The sequence below is a fragment of the Gigantopelta aegis genome, chromosome 9 (assembly GCF_016097555.1).
Source record: "Gigantopelta aegis isolate Gae_Host chromosome 9, Gae_host_genome, whole genome shotgun sequence".
NCBI lineage: Eukaryota > Metazoa > Mollusca > Gastropoda > Neomphalida > Peltospiridae > Gigantopelta > Gigantopelta aegis.
Genome location: NC_054707.1, coordinates 46,795,351 through 46,807,675, shown reverse-complemented (window position 1 = coordinate 46,807,675; position 12,325 = coordinate 46,795,351). Strand labels below are relative to the sequence as shown.

Below are 12,325 nucleotides of genomic sequence, written 5' to 3'. Positions count from 1 at the left end.
GAGGAGGGTTTGACTATCACATGGTGTGCGTGGTATAACAAAACGTACTTCCAAACCCGATCTAAACTTCAGGATAAATGAGATTTCCATATTGAAATCTTTAAATCAAAATACCGCCTTTTGTTTTTACAGGACTAGCGATTTTGCATGCAAGGTGCCAAGTATTTGAGTTCTATGAAGATAGTTGCAGTGAGTATAACATACCAGAAGCACACACTGTAAACTCTGTAAATGACTTCATGCAGCACATTGTGCACGATGGATGTACAAGCAGATGCTCTTTAGATAACTGTACTTAATTTACTGTACAGATGTTGCTGCAATTAATATTTAAACCTATTTTGTAGTAATATGTATTGTTATTTTTAAAAGATCACAACATATGTATATAGTAAGAGAATTATACACACATGATACACATATTCCCCATTAACTACAAGAAAAATGCCACACCATTTAAAACACGCTCTGGACAACCTATCCTCCAATATCATCACGTCATAACTCGCTGACAACGTCACGAATCACTTTTCCTAGCAGACAAGTTATAAGAAGTAATATGGGGGTTTTGTGGTTCTATTTTCTATGTATTATATGATTATGGGGATAATAGTACAAATATGTGCGACACGATTGCAGACAAAATGCACCATTCATGAATTGGCGATTTCCAAAACTAGGTAAGTCAGTATCTAGTAAAAGACACTGGAATTCTAGTACGTTTTAAACAGGTTTGTAAGACATGTCAGTCCTGGAATGCTGTATATCCATTGCGATGTGTGTAGTACAACATGTAGTCTTCCTCATGTGTTAGAAACCACCTCTTCGATGTCAGACAGTCGTCACACAAGGATGGACAGACAGGTGAGTGAGAGAAAGATAAGATACACAGAAATGATAGCAATGCATAACAGCTGTAAACATGCTGGCAGTAGGTGAAAGCACCATGTGAAATATACGTGGGTCATGGAGCAGATATACATTCGTATGAGAATTAGGAAAGCAGGTGAATATACTTATAGTGTATACTGATCTAAGACGTCTAGACACAATACGAGCAATGATTTGATATAGCGTGCATTAACTTAAGATAATCTGGTTTTCTGTTTCCCATTAGATTTATGACATGAAAGTTATTTTATGTTGAAAAGCCAATCGCTTACTAAGATCAAGTTCATCCATTGTGCAACTCGGTGCATTGGGACATAATACAGTCTATGGATATATTAAAGACAGAAATGTATTTAAAAGTCAAAACCTGATTATAATAAAACAGTGATACTTAATTACAAACGCAATTCCAATACTTCAATACATGTCCTTTTGCATAGATTTAAAATTCGATGCATATATGCTTATTTCTGTTAGAAAATAATGTAACTTGGACAAGTATAAAATCACAAAATTATCTGGATATCACATGCATAATTTGAGAAACATAATTCCATGAACATATTGTGCTAAAGTGTTGGAAATAAAATTTGTTAATCACGTACACTAACTTTTCACTTAACATTGTCTTCCTTTGTCAAACATATATAAATTTGATTATCAAACAGTTAATCAAAAGGTGTATAACTACTGTTTGCTGTGGTTGATGTACAATAAATGCTGACATCTTATAGAAAGGATACGGTACTTTAGATACATCAAATTACAAAACATCAATGATAAATTATTCATGGGAGTCTTTATATATATATATATATATATATATATATTAATGTCGAATATACTGCCATAGTTAGCCGTCAGCTAAACCATTACAAATTTAGTGTTTGTTTCGTCCAGTCATATTTTATAGTCAATAATCACATTGCCTGGAACAAAATAACAGTTTCCATTAGTGAAGTTCGAATCTGTGTCATAGAAGTCTTCTAATAATCATAATTTTGTAATTCTACTTGACTAATAATATCGTATGAATCCAGCAGGATGTGTGTCAAATACTGCTGTCCTTACTACGAATAGCGAATTAAGTCCTCGGAACATGAAATGAATCTTTAAAAATTTCAAGTCAAATTCCTCAAGATCCATTAGTAAAGTGCAATCCCATATGCCTACCAACAGTTACTACCATCAATTGTTTTCAATAGCCTTACATATGGCTAATAGCAACAATTGTTTCTACATGAATGTATATATTGACTCGTGCAATACTGAAGTGCAAGTGCCATGCATCGTCTCTGACCCTTGATCGTTAGATCCACCAGAGCACTCTGCTTCCTGCCGGCCACGTTCTCCGAGATGCACGCATATCTGCCGCTGTCTGCAAGTCGGGCCTTCAGAATGACCAGTGACCCATCGTTGGGTATGACCAGATTACTGTCTTCCATTACATCAATAAGCTCCCCATCCTTCTGCCATGACACCTGTAACAGAGAAGACATACAAACGTAGTTAAGGCTTTAAAGCTGCGGTGTTAAGGAAAGAAAGACTCTATTGAGGTGTTCATATCCATTGAAATTCAGCAAGTCCATTCTGGTCACGAGTTGTTACTTGCGCCAGAAATCCTCTCAATGGCAGAACGTGCAATATTGAGTGTGTTTTTATTGCTTAATCATTTAGAATAGACCATCCACCTTTTTATTCTTCCTGTGATGGTCATAATGAATAAATCACTTTTATTCATATGCGGTCTATTTTTCGGTAATTCATGGACAAATGCAGTCAACACGACTCTGGATAGGCTGGCTTAAATTTAGCCAGAGTATATGGCAATTCTTCTATTTATGAACATCCAGTATTACGTTTGAATTTGCAACGATGTAGACATACTCATTAAATGATGGAGTGAAATGTGTTTTGCAACTACATACCGAAGCAGTATTAATTACAGAAGTAAGCCGTATTAATGCTAAACATTTACCTTGGGCCAAGGTGTTCCTTTTGCCTGTGAACACTTCAGTGACACAAGTTGTCCAGCATCTCCCGTTTCCATCTTAGCTTCTTTCACTGATGGTCCTTTTATAACTGGAAGAGCAATTATTTCAAACTACATTCATACAATACTTTGGATTACAATGTCTCCGTCATATATAGAAGTCAGTTTGTTCCTATAAGGTATACATGTTAACACTGAATATGTTTAGTTTGTTTAGTGTAATTGTTTACAGCGTGTACAAATATCAGATCATTGTTGCTTTATTGTGTCAAAATGTCCCTACAACAAAGCCTGTATTACAATAATAAATGTATTATTTGTTCACAGTTCAATTAAACAGCTTTTAATACTTTAAAAAATATTTTTTTGTCTCATTTTATAAATTTATAAATCATGTTATGAAGTCAGATAAATCAGATAAATCTATCCACTTTACAACTCACAATTATCTTTTATAGTATAAATAAATGATATAAATATAAACGAAAATAAAATTACAATACAGGATGGCGAGTTTAATTTAATTGCCATTAAAAACCTATTGAAATAGCAATAGAGACCTAGCCGTTTAAGGGGAGTTATCTCTCTAGCTCCCCATCATTCTCCTGATAGTTCAAGGAGGGTAATTTTAGCTCCCCTTAGCATGCAAATTAAAACAAAATACTGCAAATGGATTAAATATCCATGCTCAGTACGGTAATATCTTCAATGGCTCCCTATAATCTACATCAACGGCAAAATTAAGAACTCCCCTCAAAGGTTTTTCACGGCGAAGTCTGACAGCAGATTAAATCGTAGTTGTACAAGAGAAGACACGTACATGCGAGCACGGCGACTCCACTTCTGCTGCTGACGAACTGGTCTGTAGAATCTCCAGACATCCTGTACCACGCGAAGCACTGACAGGTGTACTCCGACCCTCCAGCGGATTGTGCGATGTCTTCTCGCGTGACGCCGTAAGTAGCGACCAGAGAATGCTTCTGGGTGTCGTCGTTCACCGTCTCGGTCAGAGTCACTCTAGACGGATCGACGTGGGCATCATTGCAGTAGAATGTGATTTTCCCAGTCTTCTCTGCCTGGCATGACAACACAGTAGACTTGCCTTTAACGACATAGCTCATGGAGTCAGGCTCTTGCAGAAATACTGGTGGTCCATCTGTTGCCTCGCTAACCACTGGTTGTACAGTTTTCACCTCTTCCTCTTCTTTACCTTCTGGTGTTGGCTCAGGACCTGCTTCGCCATCTTATGGTAAAAATATTTAAAATAATAGGAATATAGTAGGCATATAGTGATACTATATATTGCAAATATTTTGAATATTGGAAATTACAACAAGTATAGTCAATAAAGGGAAGCATGTTTGTTTCCAGCCCTTCATCAATGTTTAATTTAAGTACTTGGTCCAGAGTAAAAACGTTTAGTTACACAGGCTACTTCTACCAAAAAGTAGAAAGTGATTTTGTATTTGCATTTTCTCCTAACTATGACAGTACTTACCACTATATATATATATATATATATATATATATATATATATCACTATGTCCCATTCGTGGGATACTGGTTAAAAAACCCCCACCTCTATGATCAGTCTCACCTAAGACTGTAACTGCAACAATTACTTAACCAATACCAGTCTATCTCTTTGTGGAGTTAACATATGTTGGTGCCAGGTAGTTACAAACTTGTCTTTATGAAACATAATCTAAACATCTGTATATAATATTTTCTAAATCATAATTTTACTTCCTAAATGCAACTTCCTCCAATATTTCTGTTATAAAAAGCGTCAAACCTTCCCAACATTCAGAAACATAATACATACCATAGACTGTAATTTGTATTGCTGATGACATCCTCTTGCCTGCAACATTCTCTGCAACACACACATACGTTCCAGCATCTTCTTTGTGCATCTCCCTAATCACTAGACTTCCGCTGCTGGTAACCGTGAAGTTCGGATCATCTGCTTCCATAATCTTCTCATTATCTTTTAGCCAATAAACCTACAAGACAATAATCCATATCAAATATAAACAGCAACATGCGTTTGATGTCCACATATTTATGTTCTAAATCTCTTTACAGTCTAGACACATGGCTTTAAATTAGTATCGCATCTGCAAACAACATGTATTGAAGACAGAATACTTTGTTAGCCTTGGGTCTCGTGTTTAAACGTTTAAAGCGATGCAGTTTTTAATGGTATAATGCATACAGTTAACAACAAATTGGACATCCATCAAAACTTCGGTATCGGTTAAATCGTATTAACAATGTATGAATACAAACTTTAAAAACCCAAACCCAAAACAAACTGCGACCTCTAGCAGGTATACCGTGTTTATAATCTCTAAATTAAATCAAGTAAAGTAGAGTGAGACTTCAAATGATGAACGTATAAAGATACCATGCACCTGAACGTATAAAGAACCGTTGGTTCTGGATTTGGCTTTGGTGGACTGCATGGGATTTTAGTTGTAGCATGCATCTGAACGTATAAAGATACCAACCTTTGGTTCTGGATTAGCCTTCGGTGGACTGCATGGTATTTCAGTAGTAACATGAATCTGAACGTATAAAGATACCAACCTTTGGTTCTGGATTTGCCTTTGGTGGACTGCATGGGATTTCAGTTGTAACATGCATCTGAACGTATCAAGATACCAACCTTTGGTTCTGGATTTGCCTTTGGTGGACTGCATGGTATTTCAGTAGTAACATGCATCTGAACGTATCAAGATACCAACCTTTGGTTCTGGATTTGCCTTTGGTGGACTGCATGGTATTTTAGTTGTAACATGCATCTGAACGTATAAAGATACCAACCTTTGGAGTCTGGATTTGCCTTTGGTGGACTGCATGGTATTTCAGTAGTAACATACATCTTAACGTATAAAGATACCAACCTTTGGTTCTGGATTAGCCTTTGGTGGACTGCATGGTATTTCAGTAGTAACATGCATCTGAACGCTCTGACTCACTGGCTCTTGCATAAATCGTTTCTTAATGTCTGGAAAACAAAATAACAGGTAAGCTGGCTTGAAGACTTCTCAGCACGCTTGTTTAATTTGTGTTAGGATTCATAACAATGATGGTAATTATGATACAAACCTCTACATTGCACCAAAATGATTACACATAAGGGGAGATAGATATAAAAAGAAAAACGCCAAGAGTTTGAAAAAACATTATCTGTTGGCAGAATGGCTTACATCTTTTCAGTCCCATCTGCGATGACATCGAATCGTGCGACTCTTAATCTAATTAATGATTAATATTAATTTCAGTAAAAGAGAAGAAGAGAGTGCATGCAACGTAATACGATGGTGGAATGCTTACTTATCAGATGTGTCAACCACAGATACCGTTAGGCCATTCTGGTATAATATAAGAAGACAGTTATATAATTTAAAACTGAGGTCGGGTAAGAGTGAGAGAATCATGGCTTTCTAAAACTTTCTCCATTAACTCCATATTGACTACAATAACTTTGCGTTTGCCTCATGTCAAAACGTCCCTTTGATTATTCGTGCAGACACACACATTTTGATTACTGTTACAGTATTGTCATTCAGATTTGGTACTTACATGCTATTTCAATCATTGTTTTCTTGGGCATTTTGTTCCAATCCTGAGCATTTGGGAGGGCGTACCAAGCTGTGCAGTCACATTCGTAGTTATCAGAATTCTCCACCTCTGACCGCTGTACCTGAATACTCCTCTCGAGGATCTTAAATCCAGTCTCGGGGTCGATGGCCGTGTAGGTATCGTTGATGCCCTCGGGAATCCTCTTCCCGTTACAGTTGAACATCAGGTGCTCTGCGCCTAGGGTTCTGCAAGTGATGGTTATTGGAGAATCTCTGACAATGTAATACACCTGTTTAGGCTCCTTTATGAATATTGGGACGCCAGGCACGAGTTCTGGAACGTTGGATTCTGTTGTCGCTGGGGGCTCTGCCGTCGTCTCCGGCTCAGGTTCAGGTGTTGACTCAGCTGATGTCCCCTGTGCTGTCGATGATTCCAAGTCTGTTCTGTCGACATCGTCTCCTATCAAACAATTCATTTTCTATGTTATCCTTAAGCAATGATCCAACCAATTTTGTTATGCTCATACAAATTAAATTATCTGAGCAATTTGCTATCAGAACATATTTCAAGTATCTTCTACTGCCTGATATGAACAGTCCACAATATTATGATACCATCTGAATGTGAAATATTGATATATCATCATTTTAAATAGTCCTAGGATATAAGGACCAGTTGCATACATGTATAAATATAGGGTACAGGTTTTAATTCAAGTTAAATAATTGTAAATTGTAAGTTGTAAATCCAATATCCACTGACACAATTAGAAGCAATATATTAATTTACTAAGAATAAAATACATACATACATACATACATACATACATACATACATTAATACATACATACAGCAATACATACATACCTCCGTACATACATACAAACATACATCAGTACATACATAAAGACGTTTGCACATACATGCTTACATAAACATTAAAAAATAAACGAAAAAATAAATAACGAAAAACCCCAAAAAAAACACAAAAACAATTACTTAATATAATAAACATAACAATGAAACAATACTAAAAACCAAACAAATAACTAATAAATACGGGAAATAAATAAATAAATAAATATGATAAATATGATAAAACTAATATAAAAATAACAATAAAACAACAATAAAGTATAATAAAGTAATACAAAAATAAATAATAAAACTTACAATAAAAACGAGTAATAAAAGATACAACAAGAACCAATAAAATAATAATTTAATAAATAATAAAATAACGCGAATAATAGCATAATATAATATAATAATAATAATAATAATAATAATAATAATAATAACAATAATAAAAATAATAATCAGAGAATAACCACAACAATAGATGATGACGCCAGTCTGTTTAAATTATAAACTATTGAAGCTGAAACAAAATACATTAGTATACATGCTCAATAACTGAAACATTTGATATAGCAGGCTACGTAACGAATACAACCGATGCACATGGAAAATAACAGAAACGGGGCTGTGTTACAAATAAGTTTGATATATGGATATATTTCAGAAAAGTATAAATAAGGAACTATATTTGTTCAAGTAATAACATAATGTTTTTAAAAGAATGGCATCTGAAACTTTGAATATTATATTTTTAGTTTCCAAATCGTCTTGAAATCCATGGGCATTTCTTGTTCTAAAACAGTTTGGTTAATAATAGCTGCCTATAGCAAACTGAACACTGCAAAAGAAAAGAAAAACTCGAAAGATGATATGATTTGGATTGACAAAATGATGTATAGTAGGTGGGTATTGAGTAATGTGTGTGATATATGTCAAGATGACCCCAACCGCCATGCATTGAAAACAACCAGGAGCATGCACAACGTATGCTGATGACCAGGAGCATTTTTTCTTGGTTTAGAATGGCATATCTTACCTTTGTATTTTGGCGCCAGCTACCACTATGTTCTTTAAATATACGGGATACTGGCATCTTTATAATATATGTTATGTTTTATATAATAAAAAAGTAGTTCTTAAATATATTTATTAAATAACTGTATGGTCAGATGTGTCATTTGGCTTAAAACAAAAACAATGCCACAAATCTTGACCATGCGATTATTTGTTTTGAAGATCCATTAATCCTGTCCCTTGCATTAATTTAATTTTAATTCTAAAACATTGACTGAAACGGCTAGCAGCGTGAAATGGAGTTTTTAACATAATAGTTCACCACTAAACTGGCTTAGTCAACAATTCGATGCTACTAGAATAATGTAGTTTGATATTGAAGTCTAGACATTTAAGATTTGAAATGTGTTGGTCACAGCACAGTTTGAGCAGCTGATGTATGTAGATAAATGCCATTTAGGATATCAGTTCATATACAGCATAAGGTAATTAACATAACAGTCAATTTTCACGCAAATCCTGTGCTTATTTACCTTCAATATGTGGAATGAACATTTCTGAAAAGAAGCCATCGGCAGAAATATACGTTTGTTTAGTGTATATCCGTTGTCATTTCTTAGATTTAATTGCCAGAACTGACTAGCAAGATACTAATTAAGTCATGTTTGCAAATTACCAATCATTATATTAATGTCATGTAAATTTACAGTCTGTACATGAATTGTATCTGATATCACTTCTTTGACTATTTTTCTATTTCATATTTTACCATTTTGTAAAGCCATCTTGACACACAAATGTTTCTAAATGTGTGCGTGTAAGTTCTGAATCGATATTTACGGTTAAGTTACTAGTTAGACATGGTGTGGTTTGAGTCGCCTCTCTACAAGGAACTGTAACACAACTTATCGTATAAATGTATTCATGTGAGTTCTGAATCAATATTTACTGCTTATTTACTGCTGAGTTACTAGTTAAAGCTGGTGCGGTCTATGTTGGTCCTGTTCAAAGAACGTTCCAAGCGTGTCCGTGTGAGTTCTGACTCGATATTTACAGTTCAGTTACTAGTTACAGCTGGTGTGGTTTGTGTTAGTCCTGTACAAGGAAGTGTAACTAACGTATACGTGTGAATTGACATTACGTTCCTAGCGTGTTCATGATAGTTCTGAATCGATATTACAGTTCAGTTACTAGTTACAGCTGGTGTGGTTTGTGCTGACCCGCTACAAGGAAGTGTAACACAGCTTACGTTCCCACACGACCTCACCTTCCACCGTGAGGACGGCGGGTCGTGACATCTTCACGCCGGCTGGGTTCTCCGCCTCGCACGTGTACCGCCCGGCATCGGATGTCCGCACGTTGCTGATCTCCAGCTGACCGCCATCCAAGAGGACCCGGATCCTGTCGTCAGAATCCACATCCAGTCGAGTCCTGTCCTTGGACCAGTAAATCTGTAAAGAGAACGCTGGGAGATGAGACCTGGCGCATAAATATAATTTTTAGAATCTGAACTCGAGACTCTTAATAGTCTGAACTTCATTTTCATGGGAACACCATATAAACTGCATGCGTGTGACGTCATTTGAGTCTAGACTCTACAGGTTTTATAAGCACGGTCCCAAGTGATCCATTCGAGTCTGTGCTGTGCAGAGATACATCCTTGATTATGGATAACGGTTTTGTCGTTAAGATTTGTGTTGATTGACCCCTGTCTGGCGTCTCAGAATGTTAGGCTTCGATAATTGGAACCGACCAGAGCAAAACAAGCTATAGTTTGTGCTGCCCAGCATATGGTACAATTACAATAACAAGAGAATTACTTAGGGATAATGGTTTTAAGCCAAATCTGCTGGTACTTGCCATAAATATTCTAACGACTGCTTGTAGGATGTTATCATAACCACCAACCTAATGTCCAAAGACCGTAATTATATACAGCTCAGAGAGTATAAATCTAACCATTGGTTTTGGGTTTCCTTCTGGTGCCAGACACTCAAATGTTGCAACGCCTCCAACATTCAGAACCATATCTGTTGGCTGCTTCTGGAATCGTCTCTTTAAATCTGTGGACATATTAATGGCCGAATGGCAATAACTTAATATTGTTTAACAATTTCTTCCCACATCTCCGTATTCTACTGTCTGTTTTAGTTAAGTGGACAGGTTCCAAGCAGTGTACATGGTTTAATGATATTATCAATACTTAAATTCTCTCTCTCTCACTCTCTCTCTCTCTCTCTCTCTCTCTCTCTCTCTCTCTCTCTCTCTCTCTCTCTCTCTCTCTCTCTCTCTCTCTCTCTCTCTCTCTCAGTGTGCGTGCGTGTGTGCGCGCGAGAGTGTACATACTAGATGACTGTTCTTTTGGTAAAATTACACAATATTATTTAAAATAGTTTTCTACACTATATATAAAAAAAAATTTTTTTAAACATGTGCATGGTAATAAAAAATGATTTATTATTACACAAGTTAACCATTTGTAATATTAAATTATTTCATTACCATTCATTATATCAAAAAACAAAAAAGGTCTACATACGGGCAAATGCTACTGTTGCCTTGTTGCTTTTGAGAAACTTCCACGTGCGCATCTCTGTGTACCAGGCGACACACTCACAGGTGAATTCGCCTTGGCCGGCATACCTCTCGAGCTGAGCGCGGGAGACGGTTGTAGTGCCCTCCAGTATCATCTCGCCAGTGGCGTCATCTCGCACCCGATTTACCTGCTGCTGGTTTTCCGCCAGACGCCTATTGTTGCACCTAAATGATTACAATGAATGAATGAATGAATGAATGAATGAATGAATGTTTAACGATTAGCAGCAAGGGCTATTTTATATGCACCATCCCACAGACAGGATAATACATATCACAGCCTTTGATATACCAGTCGTGGTGCACTGGCAGGAAATAGCCCAATGGGCCTACCGACGGGGATCAAACCCAGACCGACCGCGCATCAAACGAACGCTTTACCACTGGGTTACGTCCCGCCCCAGACTATTGGGTGTCACAAAAGGTAAGTATATGAAAATATTAAATGATTACAGCATCAAGCAGGAACGATCGTGACCTTGTCGCGCCTAAATGATTACATCATCATCATAGACTGTGACCGTGTTGCATCTAAATGATTATATCATCATCATACACTGTGACCTTGCTGCGCCTAAATGATTACAGCATCATGAAGGACCGTGACCTTGTTGAGCCTAAATGATTGTATCATCATGAAAGATCCTGACCTTGTTGCACTTAAAGGGACATTCCTGAGTTTGCTGCATTGTAAGATGTTTTCGACTAATAAAATATTTCTACGATTAAAGTTGCATATTAAATATATTTTTTTGTTTAGAATATCAGTGTGTGTATATTCAATGTGTTTCTGGTCGTCTTAATATATGTAAGAAGCCCACACTGGATTTTGTCTTCAAATAATTTCGTACGTATGAAAAAACTATATTTTAAGAAATAAGATGAAATTTAACCTAGTTCAAATATTACAACTATCAGAAACACGTTTAATATACAGCTACTAATATTTTATGCAGAAACATATATTGAATATGTAATTACAATCGTTAAAAAGTCTCTGTTAGTCGATAACATCTTAAAAATTGCAGGAGACTCGGGAATGTCCCTTTAAATGATTACATCGACAAGCATTAAAGACCCTGATCTCGTTAGACTTAAATGATGACACCGTCATTAATATAAAGACCCTCACCTCGCTGCAACTAAATGATTACACTATCATTAATATAAAGGCCCTCACCTCGCTGCAACTAAATGATGACACTATCATTAATATAAAGGCCCTCACCTCGTTGCAACTAAATGATTACACTATCATTAATATAAAGGCCCTCACATCGCTGCAACTAAATGATTACATTACCAAGCATAAAAGAATCAGACTTTGGCTGTTAGAATGGAAACAAACTGAGAAGAGTTGCTGCAATGTAAGATGTTTT

General features: G+C 36.2%; 1 protein-coding gene across 4 annotated transcripts in view; it reads right to left on the bottom strand.

The window, feature by feature from the left end:
- The window catches only part of LOC121380645 (hemicentin-1-like), an 88,476-nt gene that overhangs the window by 17,076 nt on the left and 59,075 nt on the right, over positions 1-12,325 (bottom strand). For 3 of the 4 annotated variants that reach the window (XM_041509563.1, XM_041509565.1, XM_041509567.1), the window contains exons 11-19: positions 10,891-11,111; positions 10,311-10,414; positions 9,601-9,802; positions 6,477-6,935; positions 5,795-5,898; positions 4,711-4,891; positions 3,705-4,127; positions 2,870-2,973; positions 2,192-2,372 (exon numbers count right to left, since the gene is read on the bottom strand). In XM_041509563.1, coding sequence (XP_041365497.1) covers positions 2,192-2,372; positions 2,870-2,973; positions 3,705-4,127; positions 4,711-4,891; positions 5,795-5,898; positions 6,477-6,935; positions 9,601-9,802; positions 10,311-10,414; positions 10,891-11,111 — 1,979 coding nt within the window. The remainder of the gene's footprint in view (positions 1-2,191; positions 2,373-2,869; positions 2,974-3,704; positions 4,128-4,710; positions 4,892-5,794; positions 5,899-6,476; positions 6,936-9,600; positions 9,803-10,310; positions 10,415-10,890; positions 11,112-12,325) is intronic. The other variant, XM_041509564.1, reaches the window with a different exon arrangement.